General features: G+C 54.1%; 1 protein-coding gene across 1 annotated transcript; it reads right to left on the reverse strand.

Annotated features, from left to right (window-relative positions):
* Positions 1–22,302: 22,302 nt before the first annotated feature.
* On the reverse strand, positions 22,303–24,363 carry YRDC (yrdC N6-threonylcarbamoyltransferase domain containing). The gene is made up of 5 exons (XM_066204351.1): positions 23,852–24,363; positions 23,586–23,700; positions 23,168–23,287; positions 22,869–23,011; positions 22,303–22,495 (listed from the first exon to the last, which is right to left on the reverse strand). Exons 1-5 carry the CDS (start codon positions 24,361–24,363, stop codon positions 22,435–22,437), a joined length of 951 nt encoding a protein of 316 aa, XP_066060448.1. The 3' UTR covers positions 22,303–22,434.
* Between the last annotated feature and the right edge of the window lie 593 nt (positions 24,364–24,956).

Consider the following 24,956-nt stretch of genomic DNA (forward strand, 5'->3'; position numbering starts at 1 on the left):
CTGCAAAGTTTAGTCAGGCTGAATGCCCACCGCTTTTCCCCCGATGGTGGATACCGTGATACCAAAGCAAACATTTGCTCCTGTGGGATGTTCCTTTTGCTGTGGTTGTGTGTCAAATGTAAAATATTGCAGGTCTGAAGTAGAAGCATTGAGTCTCCATCTAGCACAGCCTGTGGTAGCCCATGCCAAGCCCCTGCTCACGGGAGTTGGTGCTCAGACCTCAGGCCAAGCCCAGGTGGATCCTTGGAGCCAGAGGTTGTTTCCAGCTCTCCATTTCTCAGCTCTTTTGCAGACATTGTCATTACCTTTCCTCTCTGTGTTAGCTTTACTGGTGAGGAAGTTCCCATCCATTTATCAATATTCTTCCCATCCAGGAAAGCTCAGCGTGGATCAGTGCTTTGTGTGCTGCTGCACCAGCACTGGAGCCTCTCCTGCTGTGCACCTGCAGCCCAGGAGCTCCTGGTGAAACCAGGAACAGCCATCCTGGCTGGGAACGCGAGTTCATACAACCAAAGCCCTCCCTCCATCGTGTTACAGAGCAGGGAAGCAAAAGACAGGGTTTATTTATAATCTTCCTCAAGTGGAAACCAAAAGAAGTGACCGGTTATTACCGAAGATTTCTCAAGCCACCCAGGAAGAAAAGTGATATTTAGTTGTCGTTAAAGGCTCAGAACTGCATAACAATTTCATGCTATGTTAACTTCTGGGTTTTCTTTCGCATATAAATTTTTAAGGAGTAAAACAGAAAAACCCAGGCACTTGACCTTTAATCACAGTTATTTGTGTGATCAGTCAAGTGTGGGAAAAAGCTAGTTTGTTCTTGAAAGATGCCCTTTAAAGGCAGATTGCTCTAATATGACACACAACTCTCACAGTGTAATATACGGGATCTCTCCTGCCTGCCTCCAGGCACAGCAGCTTCCTTTTAGTATTCACGCACTGGGTCTCTGCTGGGACAGTGGGAAGGTATCAATGTCGTGAAACAAATCAATCCAGACCCCTGGGACAGCTCCATTCACCACCAAGCTCCACAGGCATGTACACTTTCCTGTCACTGAGGAGCCAAGCAGGAAAGAGGATTTTGGAAGTATATGGAGGGTTTGATGTTAAATAGGTTTTACTAGAAGAAGGGTCTGTCATGTTAAAAGCACACGGCTTTTCCATTTATCTGAAATATTATTCCAAGCAACTTATAAAATCTTGGTGTTAGAACAGCCAGGGGTATTTTAATTAGGATTTTAAGTATCGCGCTTTGGGAAAATGATCTCATGAATTTTGTTTCAGCAGCAGCAGATGACAAAGCCACTGCTGGTGTGGAGAAAACAGAGAAACAGAGCAGCCTTAAATGGACACTTGGATTTCTTGATGAGCCCAAAGCCACACCAGGGATGCTGTCCTCAGGATGGCACAGCCCACCAGCTCCTTGAGTGGGGCCAGTATTTGCAGGCAAAGGAAGAGGAATACCCGGGTTGTCTGGTCACCTCTGCTGCTCACATCCAGCTCTGGGGCTGCCGCCCTTCCCCACTCCCGACTGAAGCCTGCAGAGACAAGAGCAAAGGGAAAGCAAAGACATGGGTTCAGCCAGGCTCCCGATTGTCAGGGGAACTTGTGCGAAGAGCAGGGCTAGCCCAGAAAACATGTAATTGGCCGAGCTGTGCTATTACCTGCTGTAAGTGGAGACAGAAAGATAGTTTTGACACCACGGTGAAAATAACCCTCCTGGAGGAAAAAAAAAAAATCAATACAAACACCAAGGAAAGAGAATCAGAAACTGAGACCATCAATTCCTGAGATAAAGAGTTGAAAGTCTCAGTGGGAGGACAGCCAGGTCTGTACTGAAAAACAAAACTTTACTTCTTTTGCTGACAAATTACTTTTTATGCTAAAGGACAAAGGAGCCATGAGGAAGCAGGCTTCAATGTACAGCTGAAAGAGCAATCCTTGACAAAAGACAGAGCAGGCAGAAGCTTTTGCACCTCTCCTTTCTCTTCCACACTTGCAAGTATTTTTGTACAATGAAAACCCGAGGATTTCTGCAATTTTGTACAGTTTTTGGCATGTCACACAAACATGCTCCAGGACTTCTGCTGCTTCTGCTGTGACAAGGGCAGAGCCAGAGCAGAGGGAGCAGCAGCAATAGAGCACAAGTGTGCCTGGCATTAGGGAATATCCCACAGAGGAAAGTGGCTCAGACAATCCCCCAGCTGATCCCAGGGCTCAGACACTGCTTCCCAGGGCCACAGAGCCCCACCACAGCCAGTGCTGGCCCATCCCTGCTCATCCCCTCCTGCTACCTGGCAGAAATCACAGTGAAAATGAAAGTTAATGTAAAGCTTCCTCATAAATCTCATGCTCGGAGCTGCACAGCTCTGGGCTGCAAAGGGAGAGCCCTTCTACCTTCTGAGTTGTTTGTCTGCAAATACAAAGCAACCAGGGCTGTGCGCTTGTTTTTTAACAGCTCTGTCTTTCTGTCAGATCTGTACCCTTTGCTTCACGATATCTGCACTATAAATGTTTTGCAGCAGTTCTTCAGCTTTTAAGGTAATCACATAAAAGACCCTTGACTGCATAAACACAGCTAATCTGGGTAAATGCCTTTAAGCATCTTTACATTTCTTGCTAATGGATTTCCAGACAGCCCACAGATATCCATGTGCTAGAAAATAATGTAAAATAGACTGAGTGTCTAATTTTTTTTTAAATGCCTCACATTCATCATATACTGAGAAAATCCAGGGCTCCAGGCAGCATAATTTCATTACACTTATGTAAGTCATACCCCGTTCCGTCATCATCAGAATGAACCCTGCCTTTGGCTGGGGCACGGAGCCACTCGGTGTTAAGTTCCAATTCAACCAGAGACAAATTACCACACGCTATTAATTAGAGCCAGACAGGAGGGATCCCGGTGTCACAGGGGGGAAATGATGCCTTAAGTTTGAGCTTTCATGTTTTTCAGATTCTGTGCTGCCTGGGTGTGCAGTTCTGAGCCTCATATTAAGTGTTAGTCAGCTCTTCATGGAGTAGGGAGACAAAACAGATGGAGACCAAAGACAATGGTTACAAGACAATGGTTACAAGTTTTCAGGCCCAAAAGCACAAACAACAATGGACTGAAGAGAGAAAGCAAGAAGGATGGGACTTCATCACCTGAAGCTGAAATTGGACAATTAAACCCCAATATGCAAATGGACCAACATTTATAACAGTGTGAGACCTCATGACCATTTGTCCATTTTATGTCCATTTTGGGTTCACCTTGGGTGCAGCCCTGGTCAGGCTCTTGTCCTGCCCAAGGTGTATCCTTTTAATAAATATCTACTTTATTCTCTAGCTCTGTCCAGTCTCTGTTCCAGGTCAGCCTTCCCAAGGCACCAGTTCTAGAGCCTGAAGGGCACACAGAGCCCTGAGCACTGAGCTCAGGGGCTGCGTGTGGGATCTTCTCCCTCTGGGAATGCTCATGGAAGAGGCAGATCCTGCCCCTCAGAGATGCTTTGCTGGTGGTGCTGAGCACAGGGCAGGATGCCAGCACCCCACAAGCTTCTCCCCCCTCAGCCTGCCCCTCTGCTGTGGCTTCACTTGCTCGGCTTGAAAGGCAGAGGTGCAAAGTGGGAGCTCAGGTGGGTGAACCTCTGAGAACTGAGGGAGAAATGAGGATGTACCTCAGGCATAATGGTGCAAACAACAACTAACGTAATTTTGATACCAATTACAGTAATTTGAACAAAGGAGTTGCCCTACCTTTGATTTGCTCTCCTCCTCTTCCCGGCTGGTTTCATTAAAACCGCTCACAGAGATTTGCAGCAGTTCTGTTTGAAGTGCTGCCGTCAGGATTTTCGTTTTCAGTCGCATCAGAAATGGTCTTACAGCAGGCTGATTATGTTCCACAAAGGGATGTGGAGCATGTGGCCATCACTCATTGTCAGAGGTGTTCTAGACAGGCTGGTCCTGCTGGTCGTGTGGCTTCTGAGGTGAGTGTCCAGCGCTGAGTGCCAGGGAAGAAGCTCCAGAGTGGCCACAGCAAGGGCCAGTGCCTGCCCTGGTGCCAGGCTGCCTGCACAGCTTCAGGGTTTCCCAGACCTCCCTCAGCAGCTCTGAGCTGCACTGCCCTGAATCTGCAGCCCAAATTTTGGTTAATTTGTGTGCCAGTCTGGTTCACACTGCTCCTGAGGAGAGCATCCCTGTGCACCCTAAAGGAGGATCCCAAAGTGCCAGTGCATCTTGGGCCTGGATTCCCCAGTTTCATGGTGTGTCCTCTATTTATTCAGGGCTTTTTTTATGTTTATATCTTTGTGCTGATTAAAATGCATTACCAAGATTTCTAACTTTCCTGGCCCCTCAATAACACGGCAGTAAATTAACAACAAGGAGGGCAGTGAACTGCTGTGGATTTCCATGGAGTGATGCGGCTCTGGCTCTTACTCATCAGGCAAATCAGAAATGCAACTTGTATCACACGCTGATGAGGAAAGACACTTCAGGACTCACTTGGTAACTCAATCACCACAAGGCATTCACCAATTATCCCCCTCACGGGGTGAGGGTGACAGGGAGGTCATGCAGAGTGAGTCTTTCATTTGTCCATGACAGGAGAAGGGGAACACACTTTGCAAATTACAATTAGCAATTTAATCCAGCTGTGCCTAATTCGTAGATGCATTTTGCACTCCAGGACTCAGCACTTGGGCAGACTCTAAATAAGGCACCAGCACGGTGTGTCCAGCTCCCTGAAAGCTCTCCAGTAATTGCAGATTGCTCGCTGCTCAGCAGAGAGCAGGACAGCTTTCCGTGCCTGCAGGTGCCTCTGCTCCTCCTGCCACCCTGCCAGGGTGAGATCAGCCCTGGAGACAGACAGAGAGGCTGCCAGCTGCCAGCCACACCATCCCCAGGATTCCTGCCAGCCCTGTCCCGAGGATGGAGAGAGGGATCCTCCCATCCCAGCCCTGTTCCCATCCCAGCTCAGCGCTGGAAGGGGGCTGGGGAAAGGGCTGCAGCTCAGGGAAACAGTAAATTCTGCTCCGTTCTAATGGGGCACTCCAGGCCCAGAAAGAAATTGGCGTGTAGGTTCACAAAAAATCCTGCCTGAATAAACAGAAAGGGAGGGAATGCTGGAGAGAGAGCATCCAATCTGCATCATAATTAGGGAAAGAAATAACAAATGGCAGAAACAACCTGTTCCCATCTGCAGCTGCAGTTTGTTCCCGCTGTATTGAACAGCCAGGCACCAAGCCTACCAGGGACCTCCCCTGGAAATGTATGAGTGTTTCATGCAATAAGAGTGGGGCAAGAGCCTCTTTTTATTTTCTGTGTGTTGAGGAATCTGCTGTAATGAAGCATCAGAGAGGATTTTGTCAGCCAGACACTTACTGCTGTCTCCAGCCTGGTACCAGAAGTGGGGGGCTCATCCTTGGAAGAGTGTCCTTGAGGAGAGCTCACACGGGGACAGGAATTAGGCTCCAGATCTGGGGGTCACCCTGGTGTGGGGCTGGGCCTCTGCCCCGTGCAGTGATTCAGGTCACTGTCACATTTGGCTACCCAGAGCAGGAAGGTGCAGTCCCCAGTTCATGCATTTCAGACATTATTCAATCCCAGACTGACTAATTTATCCATAAACCTTCCTAATGAGCCTGATAGTGTCGGAACGAGAGAAAGCAGCATTGTTATCTGTAAACAGCAGCAGCTGACAGCGTGTTTAATCACAGGCTGCGTAACAGTGACATCGGTGCAGAAGAGGATTAGACACTTCTCCAATTAGTCACACAGCAAAGGCACGAACACGGAGCCTGAGGGTCACTGAACCCAAACCCAAGAGCGACAAATATCAGAGCTGGGGGAGTCCCAGTGAGGGGGAGGCACCTGGAGCCAGGGGCAGGCTGTGCTGGAGCCCTCCCCAACATCCTGAGGGGCAGCCAGCATTCGGGGAGAGCCCTGGCACTGCTGCAGAGCCAAAGCCACCACGAACACCACAAGCTCTGTGCTGCCTCCGGATCTGCAGCCTGCCTGTGCCTAACAGGATTTTGCAATCCATGGCGAACACGCTAATGGGATAGAGAGGTAAAGAGTTCACCCTACTCGCTTTTCTCTGCTTCTTTTCTTTTTTTCTGAGTGTCTCTCTCCTGGTTTTCTCTGGCTCATCTTTCTGAGGTCTGCAGATTAAAGGCATTAATAGGGACCAGGAGATACTACGTGAATCCTACTTATCACAAAGTGAATGGGATCTAGTGGGCTGCAAGGCACGGCCATTGGTTAACCAGGAGAGGTCTCAAGGCCATCAGGGTTTTCTTTGCCCAGCCCCAAGTCACAGGGCTGGGGGGAGCACAACAGGGAGAAGGGGGCACAGCTGCAGGAGCTGCTGCTGACGTGCCACTGCATGTAAGGGAGCAGTGATGATGTGAAAAGTACATTTTCACATCAGGAAAATGTCCCCATCAGGAGGGCAGAGGCTCTGCACAAACTGTGGGGAGGTGCTGGTTGTGCCGGGCACCACCAGGCAGGAGGGAACAGCTCTGGCACCAACATCATGGAGGCTACAGCATTGCTGCTGCCACCTCTGCTTCCACAGCAGGCAAGGTTCAGCACGTGCCCTCTCCCTGATCCCAGATCTTGGGCTAAACCAGTAGCTGCTCCGTGGTCAAGTCCAGGTGTTTTGATTTATCTCTGAGAGATCTCATTATCAGCCACAGCAGCAGACTCTGACCTTTCATGGCAGGGCCCCTTTGAATTTACTTTCTGCCCCAAGGTACAAGAGGAACCATGAGAAATCAATTTTCTTTCCTCCAAGACCCCCTGGTTTTCAAGAACTTTTAAAGGGCAGACAAACCATAACTGGGACATCTTCTAGCTTTAAAAAGGTCCTTCATCATGTTAGATTTTGATTAATCAGCCTCCTACTCTCCTGTCACTTTCACAGTGGAGAGTGTTGGAGACCTCCCACCAGCCCCTCTCTGCAGAGGGAGAGGGAGGAAGAGAAAGAGAGGGAAAGGGAAAAGAAGACAGAGACTTTTATGGCTGGGGGAGCCACAACCACCTGTGGGGAAGGCTCCAGCCCCTGTGCTCACCTGCCCTCCTGCTCCAGCTCCCATTAGCAGGGAGAGGCAGCATTGCACTGGTGCAGGACCCTCTGTGGGCACTGCCAGTCACCAGCTCCTGCTCAGCTGCTGCCACTGTGCCCTGTGGCTGCAAATCCTGAGACTGCCTGTCTTCCCCAACCAGTCACCAAGCTCACAGAGGAGCCCGACACTGTAGGACAAGGTGCTCATCGCAGCCCAGCCCTCAGTCAGCAGGCGTGGGGGCCAGGGGAGCCCTGCAGGCTCTGAGTGGCAGCAGACAGCCTCCTCTGCCTGCCAGGTAACATACATAATTCAGGAGAAATATTCATTTAAGGCTGTCTGAGCCATGGCAATAACCCAGACATTATGACAATACAGATCAATAAGCCCAGAGAGGATCCTTCACCGAAACACGCTGCAATTGTTCAAACCGGGTCTTAATTGTGACAAGAATTGATTTCTCTTTTCTAATATCCCTGACTTTTAATTAAAAAGAAGTTAAGTAGACAATGCATTTCCAGGATCGTGTAGAGGCAGGACAATATCAAGGAGCACACACTTAAAATGCAGAAGTGGTGCCTCGTTAATACAACGGCACCAACCACAGCCTGGGGAGTCGCTCCGTGCAGGTCAGGTGGCTGAGCAGGGCTCAGGGACACCAGGACCCCCCGGCCGGCAGCCACAGCCTCATCCTGGCCTCAGCACAGGCATGGGCACGTCCCCACCTGTTCTCTCCTGCTCCCCAGGGTCCTCCAGCCCATCTGCATTTCACACCCTCTTGCACACACGAGTGCATCTCATAGCTCTGATTATCCAGCAGACTCCAGTGCTTTGCTTTGCCCTTGTCCAGGGCACATGGCAGAGGCTGGCAGGGAGGGCAGGAGCAGGCAGAAAAGGCAGGAGCAGGCAGGCAGGGCAGGTACTCAGGTACTTTTTGGCCGGAGGGCAGCACAGCCCCCAGTGCATGAGGGCAGGGCAGTGGCTGCAGCCCCAGCTGCCCCAGGAGCTCAGTGGGGTGAGCACAGCCCCAGCACAGCCTCCCCCCTGCTCTCCCTGTGCTTCTTGGGACGGGCCCACAGCACAGAAGGGGCTGGAAGGAGGCAGGGCTGAAGCCCCTGTGAAGGGAGGGGGTGAACTCCTCCAGCCTTTTTTTTTTAAATTATTATTTCCCGGCAGTGTCTCAGTGGCAGCAGCAGAGAGCAGTGAGAGTGCAAGGAGCCAGCTGTGAACCAGATTTTTCTCCATCATCCTCCATTAGAGTAAAACGGGCCAAAACACCTTAATCTGATTGGAGGGAGACCATTAACATCAGAGACTCCATTGAAAGAAGAAATGGCCTTTTATCTACTTATCAAGAATCATAAAGGAAAACACTTTGGAAGACACCCATAAATGCTCATGAGCAGGAGGGGGCTGCACAGCCCCTGGGCTGAGATCCCCGTGTACAGACCCTCCTCTGTAGCCATGAACCCACCTGCAGAGCCTTGCCAAAGGCCAGCAGTGGTGGAATTTGGAGCAGCAGCCCTAAGCAGGGAGAGGGTCGGGTTCCAGAGATCTTGTGCCTGCACTGAAAGGGGCTGGAACAGCTTTTGGCCATTCTCACGAAACACGTCTGGTATTTACTCTGCTGGTGGGTATCTGAGTGGTCAGACACTGCAGCGAATCCTGTTTCCTTGGCTCTGATTAGATTAGAGAGCAGCGGTGCTGGAGTGCTGCTGGTATTGCCAGGAAAGGAGAGCAAAGGCTGAAGAAGATTCTCAGAAACGTCCCTACCCATTATCTCCCCCCCCAGCCCTTGTTCATGCCAGTCAGAGATGCAGAAGCATCACCCTTGCAAACACAGCCCATTTATTTATATCCCTTGACTCATCAAAGAAAAGTCAACGCACAAACAGTGAGAAATGGTGTCCTGGCTCTTCGAACCCCCCAGCAGCCACACAAGGCTGCAGCCCTGCCAAAAGCCACCACCTGCCTTTCCTGGAAAGGGTAAATCCAGCAACCAGGTACTGAGCAGCCCCAGAGGGAAGGGCAGGGCTGGCTGGCAGTGTCACTGGTCTCAGGGAGGAGTGGCATAGCCCAGACAAGTTTCCTGGAGAATCTGTGGGGCTGTAATACCTTTTCATGCTGTTAAGCTTTTAATTCATCCAGCTTTGTTACCTTGGGCTGTTTTATTCTCTAAATCAAACAGCCCCCATAATGATAAAACTCTTTGTTAACACCACTGGGTTCTTGCCTAAAACAGCAGCACATGATCTCCTGCTTTTTAGTTTGATTTTGCTGCCACTTGGGACAGGATTAAAGAGAAATAGCTCTACTAATTCTCCCAATATCCTTCAGCAAACATCAGCTTGGACCAAAGAGGACACAGGATGCCACTGTGAGTAATTCTAAAGGAGCTTTTCCCTTGCAGATGGCTGGGGACCCTTGATGGCATCCCTACCTTTGAGATACCACAGGCCTGGAGCAGCTGCCAGGCACACCATAGTCAGGTACTCAAGCAGCCTCTCATCTTCACAGGGAGTTTTCATCCCTGTTTCACCCTTTGCAGAGGTGCTGCATGGAGCACACACGCACATCAAGGGGCTGATGTACAATTTGTAACTCTTCTCGCTCTGACAGAAATCAGCATTTTGCCTCTGGAGGGGAGGAGGTAGCAGGGCCAGGAGACAGCTGGGCCTGTCCCCACCACGGCAGCAGCTGGAGGGTCTCTCCTGCCACAATCCCTCCCAGCCATGGCCGTGCCAGGGACAGGACTGAGCCCTCACCACTGCAAGCCCAAAGGCTCCTGAGCTGCCCTTCCTCACCCTCAGCTCAGCTCACTGTGCTCCGGCCAGCAGCTTGTGTCACTCTGCCTGCAATGGGTGCAGTTTGGATCCTGCCCTGCCTCTCTCAGCGCAGGATCACCTGCTGAGGAACCCGTCGGACATCTATCTTATCCCACTTTCCATTTACTGCTGGGCTTTTGGAGATGTTTTTAATCCAACCAGCTCAAGTGCCGAAGCATCACAGTGACCTTTCCCAAACAAGCCTGGATTTTCCAGCCAGACACCTCTGGCTTTGTGTCAAGCTCCAGTTCCCCAGCCAGCAAGTCCCAGTGCCTGCCAGTCTGGACATCCACATGCAGTCATTAAGCTCACATCACCTGTCAGGCCATTGCTGCAGTGCCAGGACGGCTGTGGTCAGTGCTGACAGCTCTCCAGGGCCACCCCACGCCTGCAGAAAGGTTTATTTCACCAGACATCCCCAGAAGGGAAGGTGGCAGCTGGTCTGGGATGGTTTCCCATCCATTCCCATCTGACAGGAAGGCATGAGGAGCATTGCCTCTGTTTTTGCTGGCCACAAACATAACCAGCATGGGCCACATGGAGCCCTGCAGGACTGTGTCTGGAGCTGGGGAAGCAGCCTGTCCCCTGCCCTCGCTCTGGGGCTGTGGTTTGTGTGTTTTTCCCTCCTGTAACTCTGTTCCTGACCTCACAACTGTTAATTCTCAGCATCTGACCTCAAGCCTTGCTAAATGGATTTGTCCCCTGTGTTACTGTAAGGGCTATGCAATGCCAGGAATGATGCTCAGTCATTCTGAGGAGTCTCAGCAGGGCACGGCTGCACAGGGCCAGAGGCTCTGCCAGCAGCACAGACCCACACCACGAAACACTCCTGCCTCCCTGCAGAGCAGAGCCATGGCAGAAACCTCCAGGAGATCTGCCAGGCTAGGAAGCAGTGAGGTCCATGGCTGAGAAGCAGCAGGATCCATGACTGGGAAGCAGCAGGGTCCAGGGCTGGGGAGCAGCAGGGTCCATGGATGGGGAGCAGCAGGGTCCAGGGCTGGGGAGCAGCAGGATCCATGACTGGGAAGCAGCGGGGTCCAGGGCTGGGGAGCAGCAGGGTCCATGGATGGGGAGCAGCAGGGTCCATGGATGGGGAGCAGCAGGGTCCAGGGCTGGGAAGCAGCAGGGTCCATGGATGGGGAGCAGCAGGGTCCATGGATGGGGAGCAGCAGGGTCCAGGGCTGGGGAGCAGCAGGGTCCAGGGCTGGGGAGCAGCAGGGTCCATGGATGGGAGGCAGCAGGGTCCATGGATGGGGAGCAGCAGGGTCCATGGATGGGGAGCAGCAGGGTCCAGGGCTGGGGAGCAGCAGGGTCCATGGATGGGGAGCAGCAGGGTCCAGGGCTGGGAAGCAGCAGGGTCCAGGGCTGGGGAGCAGCAGGGTCCATGGATGGGGAGCAGCAGGGTCCATGGATGGGGAGCAGCAGGGTCCATGGATGGGGAGCAGCAGGGTCCATGGATGGGGAGCAGCAGGGTCCATGGATGGGGAGCAGCAGGGTCCATGGATGGGGAGCAGCAGGGTCCATGGATGGGGAGCAGCAGGGTCCAGGGCTGGGGAGCAGCAGGGTCCATGGATGGGGAGCAGCAGGGTCCATGGATGGGGAGCAGCAGGGTCCAGGGCTGGGGAGCAGCAGGGTCCATGGATGGGGAGCAGCAGGGTCCATGGATGGGGAGCAGCAGGGTCCAGAGCTGGAGCCAGGGCTGTGCAGAGGCCACAGGAAGGAGCCGGGCAGTGCCACGACAGCAGCACATGGCACAGGGCATGTCTGGGCCAGGCTGGGTAGGGCAGGCATGGACAGAGCTGGCACAGCACCTCACCAGGCTGCCCTCTGGCCCTGGCACATCACAGTGCTGCTGATGTCACTGGAGGGAAGTAGGAGCCTTCAGCTGCCACCGGACTTCAGAGAGCAGCTAAGTAATTGAGTATTGACTGAGATGTCCCAGGTGAGCCCGGGATGCACATTACATTCTGCTTAACTCAATAATTACCATTTATATTATCCCTTCCCACACTCTGTTAAGTTAAAAGGTCTGTAATTAGCTACTTGTTTTAAGTGCAGTGTTAATTAATTCATATTACGAAGTACAATTGCTTCTTAGAGATAACGTCGCACGTTCTATCACCCTGTGTCCCTCTGTAATGCTTTAACCAAAATAAAAGCTTGTCCCAGTGAGTGAGCAAAGGTCCTACAAATCAGGCACTGGGATGCAAAACTTCCTCTGCAAAGCCAAAAGGAAGCAACAAATGGTCAAACAGTCCAGTACAACCCCTGCTCTGAGCCCCAGGAGAACATGCCAGGCTGCAGCTCCTGCATCATCCCCAGTCCCCTGGTATCACCACAAAGGCATTGAACTGCTGATTTATCTTTGATTCCATTTAATTTAGTTGTTAGAAGAGTTCTAGTTTAGGACTTGATGGGTTTATGGAAAAGTGTCAGCACAGCACGTCAGCCCAGGGTGGTTTCAGACCAGAAAAGTTCTCTCACCACATCAAGACAACTCTGAGACACTTGCACAAATGCAAAATCCCTAAAGCTTCCCAAACAAACACCAGCCACGCAGAGACTTAGAGAAGAACCTTGCAAAAGGCCCAATAAATTACTGAACTTTTGGCACTGGGCTGAATTAAAATGATAAACTGGAGTTTTTGCTTGCCAAAAGCTGTCTCCATGCTGCTGCAGCAGCAGATGGTCTTTCCTGGAGGTGAAGGATTTTGAAGATTTGCCAGTGCAGAGAGAACCAGAGGATTAACACATGTATTGTGAGATGTAAGAGGAGAGTACCTGGAGGTGCAGCTCAGAGGGTGGACTGGCCCAGTTACCTGCTGACTGGGGTCCCTTCATAATTCCTCAGGAGGGAAACCCCAACAGCCACAGCCTTCCCTTCATTCACACCTACAGCCTGCTCTGGCTCTGTTTTATGAGTCATTAATTCCTAATAAGTAGAAAAGGGCCTGATGGGCTTTGGACAAGGATATTTACTGTATCAGAGACAATAATCCAATGTAAACTTCAGCTATAAACCAGAGTTTGAATGTTGACGTGTCTTTAATAATGACAAATGAAGAATTTATGGATGCAGCTAAAGTTCACATGAGAATTTTGATTCACCACCACACTGAGCTCAGGTGGAGCCATCCAGCCCAGACGCAGCATCTTGTCCCAGGTTTGGACACCATCACATCCCTCAGCTGCACCCTGGTGCTGGCCAGCCCTGCTGTCCCTCCTGTGCCGTGGGGCTGCAGCCTGACCCCACAGGGCTGATCCCCTTGCCTGCAGCCCCTGGAAGCTGTGCCACGGCAAGCACTGAGCTGTGTGTCACGAGCCAGGGCTGTGACAGCTCCCCAGCCAGCCAGAGAAATGCTAATTGCAAAGCTAGTAATTAGTGGCTATAAAATATGACCAATACAATTACACTGAGGATTTTTTTCCTGTCTGTCCAGAGTCTTGGCATGGAACAGCCTTATAATTAGGTGACAAAACTGACAGGCAGCTCCAGTGAAACAGTCTGTCCTCACCCTCTGCAGAGACTCCCCAAGTGTTCTGCACCAATAATTACTAATCAAGTTATTTCTCTCAAGATTAAAAAAGCTTTCTGCAGGTAATTTGCCCATAATAGCACAGGCCTGGTGCTGGCAAAGAGCCCCACGGCTGCAGAGCCCAGCAGGTCTGGGATGGCTCCAGTGGCAGCATCACAGCCCCTTCCTGAGGGACACCCACCCCAGCTTGGGACCCCCTTTGTGTCCCCACGGGCTCTGAACTGCTGCTCCAAGCCCCAAAATTGCCACGCAAGGGCACTCAGTGCATCCCACCGCCACCCAGCACCCCTGACATGTCATGACAGGTGTCATGAAGGGCTGTTTTGAGGTCACTTAAAGCATCACCAGCAGAGGTGATCCCAGCACGGCCAGGATCCCAACACTGTGGGCAGGACAGAGCAGCAGTGATCCTGAAATGTTCTGGTCCCTCCAGGCTGGCAGCGGGCACCAAGATAAACAATCTGGGGAAGATGAAGGGACACAGGGGCAGCACATCTCTGAGCCACATCTCCGGAGCTCCGTCCAGCCTGCTGCCCCACACCAGACTCACCTGGTGCTCACCTGCACGGGGACACGCCCTCCTCCACACTGCTGCATCCCAGGTGCTGCTGCTGCTGCTGTGCTCGGTGGCACTGCGCTGATGTCACCCGGCTGCATTTCCTTAAACTGTTTGGCAAAAAAAGCCCAGGAGCCTGTAATTTGTCATTAGCATACCGACCTGGAGAGCAGCTGAACAAACCACAAATATCGAACAAACAACCAAACAAAACCCCAGATGGCTCCTGTCAGCCGGAGACCAACGCTGATGGATGACCTGTGGCAGCACAGGAGGATAATTTGTGAATTGCCATTGATTCCCAAAATCAAAGCGTAAATTTTGCTTCACAACTGAAGTATCATGAGGAGTTTTGGGTTTTAGTCGGAGTTTTGTCTCCCTGTGGTTGTTGGGGGAGAAATAACATTCACTGCAGCCAAACCCACAGAGTCCTTGTGACACAAACTTGCTGGTTGAACTCAGGCACCTGCTTCTGGGTCTGGCCTGGGTCATTGGAGGGAGTCCTGGGAACTCCCTTCAGTGCTGGTGTGGCTTCCAAATCAACCCCATGAGCACCATGAGCCACTCACACCAGCGTGGCAGGAGGGGTCCCAGCCCCCACTGCATTTCAGTGCAGAGCATCCTGCTGCCAGGGGGAACAGTGCAAGGCTGCCTGTCCAAGGAGAAGCTCTGAAACCTGTAATTTGGACCAACCAGGTGCCCATTGATGTTTCTGAGGGGCCCAACACCCTCTCTTCCAACACAGCTTCACCCCAACAGCTCCTGTCTGTGACCAACAAACTCCACAGCTCCCACCCCACCACCGTGGCAGTTTTGGGCATGAGTTCAGCACATCGCTGTGACACCCAACCCCCCAGCACTCTCCTTGAGCTGCTCCACCTCTTTTATTTCCCAGAACATCTGCTGTGCTGCACACGCTGCGAGTGCTCCGTGCTTCTCCCACCAGCAGCATCAGTGCTGCTGCTGCCAAGGCAGTGGGGCAGGGCTGAGCCTGCAGTCTGCAAACACCAGAATCCACCTCTGCCTGGCCCAGCACACGAGAGCCACCAGGGCCCCTGAGCAGCCCTGCAGACCCAGCAGCTGGGGACGGCTCTTTGTGGGGGCACAGGGGATTACCCCCAAGGTAGCTGTGCCTCAACCCTGGAGGGAACGAGGCAAATGGGGAAAGATCCCCTTTTAGGTCATGGTGAGGAAAACCTCCCTTCCGTGGGGCTTTGCAGCCACTTTCTTAGGTTTCATTGTTCTGTTGGTTTGTTAAGTTTATGACACCCTCTTCCCATATATGCACCCACGCCGGAATATTCTTCTTTCCTTTGAACCCCACTGGGTTAAATTTGCCACGGTGTTACACCGCTGGGACCCCATTAATCCCCTCAGTGCATATTTACCCCTTTGCACCACTTTTTCCTATTCTCATTGGACCCTGACCTAAAGACCTGCCCTTGCTGTCCTGTTTGTAACCCTGTGCCCTCACAGCCCTCCTGGCTCTGGTCCCTGGAACAGATTTGAGACTGTACCCATAATGCAGATAATAAAGAGCCCTCAGATTTCCAAACGGGACCCCATCTCCTCACGTTTATGGTCAGCTTTATCAGCAGAGTGCTCCGGGCCCCCGAGGCACGGGTCACTCAGGGACACGCAGAGCAACAGCTCTTCCCACAGCAGCAAACAGCAAACCTGCCACTGGCCCATGCTCTGCTCTGCTTCCAGCAGCTGCACATCTGTGTTCTCCTGCACCCACAGCCTTTTGTCATTACCTAACCCATGACAAACCCATTGTGATGGTAAAGATCAGGATCATCGTGGGCCCAGGCAGATGCCCAGGACTGGCCCAGAGGGGCAGCACGAGGCAGTAACAAATCACTGGATGTCACGTGTGATTTATCACTGCCTCGCTTTCCAGACAGTGGTACTGTTTCCCCCAGGGAAGCAGCCCTGTGGGTGCCAGCACATCTGCTCCGATTGAGCCTCTAACAGGGATGGTTTTGCTTATTTTATTGGATTGGAAGCATCCCCAATAAGCATCTTGTCTCCTTGTCTGAGTGATGCCTTTGCCATGTGACACTGAATTTACATCCCATCCACTGCAAACAACTGCTCTGACAACTGGAAAAGCACCATATGGGGTGGGGACACACTCCAGGAACTCAGTCCCAGCAGGGACAAGTCTTTGCCGTGTTCATCAATGTGCCAGAAACGTCTGCAGGTGACAGGCCTTGCCAGAGATAACGCTACACAGCACTGTGCTGTGCTTTCATCTTCAAAGATGATTTAGGATGCAAAGAAATTAACAGCAGCTTCTCCTGGGCACGGCTTTTGGCTACATGGGGGTCTGCGACACCACAGGAACCTGCATGCAAGCTTGAGCTGCTCTGATGAGGGGCAGACAAGAGGGCAGGGACACCCCAGAGGGCACAGCTGCCCTGGCCATGGGCTCCTGGGGGGCTCCCACTGCAGCTGCCAGTGGGAAAGGCTGAAGTGGAGCTTGTGCCAGTGCAGTTCTGCTACTGAGACCCCCCCTGGCCACACAGAAGTGAGGACAGACCCCTCTGAGCCAGCCCTCCCTCTGCCACCACCCCAAAATGGGCTGGGGTACTCCAGCAGGGGCAGGGCCACGCTCACCCAGGGTTTGGAACACGCAGCAAACAGTCCCTTAGCCCAGCAGCCACCTGGCCTGTGCCCATGGTCCTGCTGGGGCAGCAGAGCCTGGCTTGTCCTTGCCAGTGGCTGGCAGTGGGGACTGTGGTTCCAGATACCCCTTTCATCTCATCAGGGGCTGCTGGGTTTAATTCCCTGAACTTTGGTATAAAGTGAGGGTCCCATCCAGAAAGCAATTTGTGTTTCTCAGAGCAGGCAGTCAGAACATTTCCCATTAAAATGTAAATTCAGCCTTGTTTTCTGGCATCTCTTTTCCTTCCTTAAGGTAGGGAGAATATGAACTTGTATTATTTTTTCCATCAATGATATCTTCCCCTCCGTTTTGTTTTAAGGAAAAAAGCTGCCTGATATACACCTTTGGCAAATTAAATTTGAATTGAGTCTGACAGCACAACAGGGATCCAGATTACAGGGAGATGTCCTGGCCTAATTGGAGTCATTGCCAGGAAGTTCTTTGCACAGCATTAACCACAGAGGACATGAGCAGAGCAAACATGGTCTACGCACCAAATTCTCCCCTTGGCTGCAGGACCAGCCTGTTCCAAACACCAGCAGCACCTTGATGGTGTGTCTCAGGAACATCCTGGATGTTGAGTTCAGTTTTACAGCAATCCCAGCCATCCTCAGCCAGGCACTGCAGGCTGCTCCCTCTGCCAGCCCTGGGGCTCCCACGTCAGCCAGGTGTGGTGGTTCCTGCCCTGCCAGTAATCCCTGCCCCACCATCTATCCCTGCCCCACCACAGATCCCTGTCCCACCATCCATCCCTGCTCTACCATCCATCCCTGTCCCACCATCCATCCCTGCCCCACCACAGATCCCTGTCCCACCATCCATCCCTGCCCCACCATAGATCCCTGTCCCACCATCCATCCCTGCTCTACCATCCATCCCTGTTCCACCATCCATCCCTGCCCCACCATAGATCCCTGTCCCACCATCCATCCCTGCTCTACCATCCATCCCTGTTCCACCATCCATCCCTGCCCCACCACAGATCACTGTCCCACCATCCATCCCTGCTCTACCATCCATCCCTGTCCCACCATCCATCCCTGCCCCACCACAGATCCCTGTCCCACCATCCAACCCTGCCCCACCACAGATCCCTGTCCCACCATCCATCCCTGCTCTACCATCCATCCCTGTTCCACCATCCATCCCTGCCCCACCACAGATCCCTGTCCCACCATCCATCCCTGCCCCTCCACAGATCCCTGTCCCACCATCCATCCCTGCTCTACCATCCATCCCTGTTCCACCATCCATCCCTGCCCCACCACAGATCCCTGTCCCACCATCCAACCCTGCCCCACCACAGATCCCTGTCCCACCATCCATCCCTGCCCCACCACAGATCCCTGTCCCACCATCCATCCCTGCCCCACCACAGATCCCTGTCCCACCATCCATCCCTGCCCCACCACAGATCCCTGTCCCACCATCCATCCCTGCCCCACCACAGATCCCTGTCCCACCATCTATCCCTGCCCCACCACAGATCCCTGTCCCACCATCCATCCCTGCCCCTCCACAGATCCCTGTCCCACCATCCATCCCTGCTCTACCATCCATCCCTGTTCCACCATCCATCCCTGCCCCACCATAGATCCCTGTCCCACCATCCATCCCTGCCCCTCCACAGATCCCTGTCCCACCATCCATCCCTGCTCTACCATCCATCCCTGTTCCACCATCCATCCCTGCCCCACCACAGATCCCTGTCCCACCATCCATCCCTGCCCCACCATAGATCCCTGTCCCACCATCCATCCCTGCTCTACCATCCATCCCTGTTCCACCATCCATCCCTGCCCCACCACAGATCCCTGTCCCACCATCCAACCCTGCCCCACCACAGATCCCTGTCCCACCATCCATCCCTGCCCCACCACAGATCCCTGTCCTACCATCCATCCCTGCCCCACCACAGATCCCTGTCCCACCATCCATCCCTGCCCCACCACAGATCCCTGTCCCACCATCCAACCCTGCCCCACCACAGATCCCTGTCCCACCATCCATCCCTGCCCCACCACAGATCCCTGTCCCACCATCCATCCCTGCCCCACCACAGATCCCTGTCCCACCATCCAACCCTGCCCCACCACAGATCCCTGTCCCACCATCCATCCCTGCCCCACCACAGATCCCTGTCCCACCATCCATCCCTGCCCCTCCACAGATCCCTGTCCCACCATCCATCCCTGCCCCACCATAGATCCCTGTCCCACCATCCATCCCTGCTCTACCATCCATCCCTGTTCCACCATCCATCCCTGCCCCACCATAGATCCCTGTCCCACCATCCATCCCTGCTCTACCATCCATCCCTGTCCCACCATCCATCCCTGCCCCACCATAGATCCCTGTCCCACCATAGATCCCTGCCCCACCATCAATCCCTGCTTCACTTCCATCCTGTCCCACCACCCCTCTCACCACAGCTGCAGCCACACACCAGAGGGGAATGGATGTCTGGTAACCAGCTGAGAATTTTGGCCAAACACGCTCAGAATAATGAAACCAACTGTCCTGCTCACAGCAGGTTTTAAAATAAGATGTTTCACGATTAAAACCCCAAATCCCTGTGAACTCACTATTTCTTTTGCTATCAGACACCTGGAGGCAGAGAAGGGCTCTCTCCACACCTGGGGAAGCCTGTCAGCCTTTGAAGGGTGTTTAGAGGATACAGTTATAAACCAAGGAGAACAACCTGAAAATTCCCCTCTGCCCACATTGGGCAGGTAACTGCCACAAGCTTGGGAGCTCCTTGTTCCCCAAAAATCTCATCCAATCAGCTGTGACAGAGCTGCAGCCAGGCCACTCCCAGCCCCTGTGGGCAGAGTTAATGGGGAGCATCACCCCAGGATGTGATCACCAGGGCGAGTGGGCACATCAATAAAAATGAATGGTTTCATTGCACTGATCCAGGGATTTCCCTGTCCTGAGGACCAAAGTGCTCCCCAGGGCCATGCAGGGCTTTTCTACAGGACTGGAACCCAGCACACAGAGTGCTCTGTCCCACAGCAGCAGCAAGTGAATCAGCAGTCTCAGCCAGCATTAATTATGCAGAGAATCATTTGCTGGTAAGGAGAGAGAAAAAAAAAAAGTTCTAATTTAATCAAAATTAAATTAATAGTTAATTTAACAATTCCAGAGTGAAAAGCCCTTGACCTCTAGACATGCAGGGACTTTTCATGGCTCCTGCAGAAGTGACATCCCACGGCACTCCAGCACTTCCCCACCTCAACCTACTCTGTCCAGAGCTCCCTCCAAAGGGACTCCTGCAGCCATCCCCAAGGTGTCAAGAGCAGGCTGGGTAAACCACAAAAACAGGGGAAAAATGAAGGATGAACACAGACCGTGTTACCTTTAAGCCCCTGAAAAAAATCCAGTAGAAATAAATAATTTTTTAAGGAATTGGAGAATAGGAAGAGCAGCCAGGCAGAACATCCTCCAGGAAAGGCAGCTGAGAGCAAATCTGACAGATGTGCATGGGGTGACCTGGAAGAGGGAATTCTGTCTGAGGAAGCAGATGACCTCAAGGTCCCTTCTATGTCATCTACACTTCTATAAACTAATTCCTTAAATGAGTAGCCTGTGCAAAACCCTCACTCTGAGCTCCCAGCATCTGGCAGGGCAGGCTGGGCTTCATTTGGAAGCATCTCCCCAGGCAGTGGACTACCGTGCAGTCAAGGCATTACAAGAAAATAAATCAGAAGAAGATTAACATAAATGTTGTTTGAAAGGCTTAATCAGCTACAAATTGCAATTTTGCGTTTCCAGCTTCATTAGCCCGAGTCTGGTTTGCATTGTACTGGGAAGCAGAACAGGGGCAGCAGCAGCAGCATCACAGATCTCTGGTTGCAGTGATGGAGGAAAACCTCTCCCTGCTTATGGCTCTTGGATGCCTCAGACAGCAGCACTTCCAACAGCTCCAGCAGGGCTGGAATGGGTCAGACACGCAGCAGCTTCACCTCCAGCACCAACCCTGGCCCAGGCAGCCTGGCCTGGTGCTGCTCCTTTCAGCCATTGCTGCACGGGTTTGAACTGGCTCTGCTAGAGGGGTTCTACAGCTGCATTTGTTTGCAAGGCAGGCGCTAATTAAAATGCAAACCATGTGTCTCTGCTCTGGCTGCTCACGCCAGTGTGATTTCCACAAGGGCTGCAAACACCGGGGTCACCCTGGTCTGTGAGTAGGTTTTTGAAGGTGTTTATAGTCCTGCCTGCACATTTCCAGAGGCACCTCCCCGCTCCAGCAGAAGGTGTGTCTGATCCCCCTGTCCTGGCTGGGCTGGGGGGGATTTTCACCGTGTCCCAGCAGCCAGGTCACTGTGTCCTGGTGACTCAGGTCCCACACAGAGCACACAGCACACTCTCCACAGTCACTCGGTGTACCAGCAGGGTGGGAAGTACCAAGGACACCTGAACAAGCAACAAATCCCAGGTTTGATCCGTGCCAGCACGTTCCAGAGGTGCTGACAGTGCCCCAGTGCTGATACACAGGCTTGTCACCTCAGCTGGAGCCAAGCACATCACGCTGACAGCACAGAGCCCCACAGCCAGCCAGAAGCCAGGGAAAAGAGGGAATTTATAGTGCCTGCAGTTCCTGCAGGGGAATGACAGCACCAGCCCTTTCACCCATGCCTGATGCACGGCTCATCCTCTTGATGCCAGTGGTACAAATAAAGCCGTCACTTGCAGGGACACTGAACAGCAGGGAATGAGCCATTGGCAGAGGCACTAGTTAGGATGGAGACACATTTCCTGCATGTTTCAGAGTCCCCAAGGGGAGCAGCAGAGCTGCAGCAGAGCCCCCACAGGCAGGGAAGCAGCTCCGGCAGCCCCTCAGTGCGTGGTTCAGTGACCACGGCTCAGCTGCTCCACTGGGGCAGGGCAGAGCCACTGGGGCAGTGCCAGCACAGAGGGCAGGGGCACAGCTGCTCCCCGTGATCCCTGCTGCAAGGTCAGCCCGTCTGAGCAGGGAAATGTATTCTTGGGAAAATAGGAAATGTTTGGGAAGTGGATGGTGGGTGTGAGTGATGGATGAGCACTGGAGGAGCCCGGCAAGGATCAGTGAACAGCTGATGAGCTGAGGAAAGAGGCAGGGCTCGCTCACTGTGCAAATCCAGCAGGGAAACTGCTCACTGTGGTGGGAGGTTACAGTGAGCCCCCAAAGAGCCCTTACAGCCCTGCAGGCGTGGGGGCACCAGGGCAGCAGTTCTGGCTCTGGTGTGAGCTGGGAGATGTGCAGACCCACCTGCCCAGATCCACTGACCCCCAGGGCCCACAGGGGGACCCCCAGCGCCCCACTCTGCCCCCTCTACTGCACCAGACCCTCTGCTCAGAGCAGTGCCCAGCACTGTGGGGACAGGCAGGCAGGACAAGGAGTCCTGTGCAGGCTAAAGTGACCCACTCTGATTTCCCTCACCCCTCCATCCCCCAGGACACTTGACTGGGTAAGAGCAGAGATGCAGAGAAGGGGAAGCAGCCAGAGATCACACACCCACTGTGCCAAAGTGGATGAGGCACACAGGGCCTTCCCCACCCCATCCTGACAACAGTTTAACTTCCATAATCGCTGTATTCACAAAGCCTGATCAAAACAAAATATATAACAAAACAGACATTTGGGAATGGCACAGCAGCACAAAGAGGTCAGAAAAGGTTTTCCAGTCTTTTTTTTTAAATAATTTTTTTTTATTTACCTTGACATAACCCATCGACCTTATTAAACAAGGCCATGATCACCCACTCCTGAGTGCACAGGCACACAGTGCCCAGCTCCAACAGCTCCCAGTCCCAAGGGTTAGGAAGATTCTGGTATCAAGCCATACTTCTTCAGGATTTCAACTGTGGGCGTCAGTGCACTGCAGGGACAAACAGAGCCATCAGAACAAAGGGTCTGGAGCATTAAAACTGCATTTTCTGGGGAAGAGCAATCAGCAAGACACAGGACTGCACTTAAGAGCCATGGAGAGCATGAACTCCAGAAAATACAGCTTCACACAGAAGCTGTGAGAAAGGGGAATCTGAGAACTCCTGGGGATTTCTGTGTGTGCTCATAATTAGGCTAACATTAATGGGAAGGTGGAGCTGCTGTGGGAAGAGAAGCAAAGCAAACAAAACAAAGCAAAACAAAGCAGAGTCATGCATGACTCTATGCATGTGTCATGCATGACCCACCCCTATCCAAAAGCTTTGTTTCATTTAAAGCAAAGGAGAAGCCTCAGCTACACTCACCAGCCAGGCCGGATGATGGAGAATTTCCCTGACACAGATAAGTCAACCACAGTTGACCCCAAACGACACTCTGGGCTCTGGATGTCTCCTATGGGGCCTCCATCAATCACCAAGGACAGCTGAGGCCACAAGTCCTGGAACTCCTGCAAGAGAGCTGTGGGTTAACAGTCCTGACAGTGGTCTGTGAGGATCATTTAAATGAAATAAAAATATACCAGCAGAGCAACCCTTGGTTTGCTGCTAAAGCTGAGTTCAGCTGAGAGAGGCTGGGGCAGCCCTGAGGGATGAAGGAAGCTCACCAACACGGTCAGGGTGCTGCCCTGGGAGCTGATGTTGGCACTTGTCAAAGCCAGGGGTCCTGGGCAGGCCCGTGCCAGGTCTCTCATGAAGGGATAGTCTGGAATGCGAACACCAACCAGCTGCAGGGAAGGAGAGGAGGGTTTTACACATAGAAATTGGTTTTTATTCTGCGTTGCCTAAAGTTCTCTTGACTTAAAGCTGAAACTCCAGAGAACTGACAGATCTGCATCTGCTGAACCAGCAACAACACAAGACTTAAGGCAGGCCCTAACGCTGGTTTATGCCATGTCCAGGTCAGTCACAGGGAGCAGGACAACACAGGGACCACTTTTGGGGACAGGTAAGGACAAATGTCACAGCAGCAGCACGAGACCAGCCCCCTCGCCCCCCGGGATCAATCCTGTCGCCATGACCTACCGATGTGAAGGGATTCAAGTCTTTATTCAGTTCCTCTGAACGCTCCAAGACCAGGGTCACTGGTCCCGGGAGCAGGTCCCGCAGCAGCTCGTCGGGCACATTGACGTGGCAGTACCTGCAGGGACACAGACAGCCGGATCAGGGCGCGCACACGGTGTCACCCGGGCCACGGACCCCGGGCAGCTCCGGCACGGCGCTCTCACCCCTTCCGTGGGGAGAGGGGAGGGAGGGAAGGAGCCGCAGCCCGCCGCGATCCCCGCGCGCACCGGTAGAGCCGCTCCACGTCGCCGAGGCAGATGGCGAGCGGCTTGGCGCCGTTCCGCCCCTTCAGGCTGTAGATGCTGCGCACGGCGGCCGAGTCCTGGGCCAGGCAGGCCACGCCGTACACCGTGTCCGTGGGCACCGCCACCAGCCCGCCCGCCCGCAGGGCAGCGGCCGCGGCCGCCACCGCGTCCCCCCAGCCCTCAGCGGGGCGGCCCGGCTCCTGCCGCCACCGCCCGCGGCCTGCGCCCTCCGCTGCGGCCCAGCCCGGCTCCACCGCGCCGCTCCCGCCGCCGGCCCAGCCTGCGCCCTCCGCTGGCTCCCCGCGGGCACCCTGCGGGCCGGGCCGGGCCCCGCTGCCGGGCGGCAGCAGCACCAGGCGGGCACGGCCCGGCCCCGGCCCCGGCCCCGGCCCCGGCCCCGGCCCCGGCCCCGGCCCCGGCCCCGGCCCCGGCCCCGGCCCCGCCGCTCGCTCCGCCGCCCGCGCCAGCGCCAGCAGCCGCGCGGCCCGCGCCATGCGCGTCACCCCCGGCGCGGCGCGGTGACGGCGCCGGCGGGGCGGGGCCGCCGTTCCCATGGAGACCGCGGGCGCGCAGGAGCCGCCAGCGGGGCGGACGGAGCCGGCGGGAGAGCGGCGGGTGCGGAGAGGGCAGGAACGGGGGGAACGGGAGGGGAAAGGGAGGAACGGAGGGAGCGGGAGAGCGGAGCGGGATCGGGGGCTCCGGCGCTACCGCGGCCCCGCCGTGAGCCCGCCGTCTCCCCGCAGGTTCCGGCCGACCCGCGGAGGCTGCGGGAGCTCCGGGAGCTGCTGGAGCTCCGGCAGCGGCGGCTGCGGTCCCGCATGGCCGCCTGCGAGGAGCTGACGGCGGCGATGGCCGCGCTGCGGGCGGCGCTGAGCCCCGGCCCGGCGGGCGGCGCGGGGCCCTGAGGAGCCCCGGGGGCGGCGGCGGCACCGAGGATCGGCCCCGCGGAACGGACCGAGGGCTTCGGGGCTCCGCGCGGTGCCGGGCTCCCCCGCCGCGCTCGTGCCTTAGTATCGCATTAAATTTACACTCCAAAATAAAGCGAGACGAGCCCGGTGTGTATCTCCGCAGCCCCGCGTGTGCCCTG

This window comes from Chamaea fasciata, unplaced genomic scaffold, assembly GCF_029207755.1.
Source record: "Chamaea fasciata isolate MVZ Bird 193981 ecotype frontalis unplaced genomic scaffold, bChaFas1.0.hap1 SCAF_26, whole genome shotgun sequence".
NCBI classification, from domain to species: domain Eukaryota; kingdom Metazoa; phylum Chordata; class Aves; order Passeriformes; family Sylviidae; genus Chamaea; species Chamaea fasciata.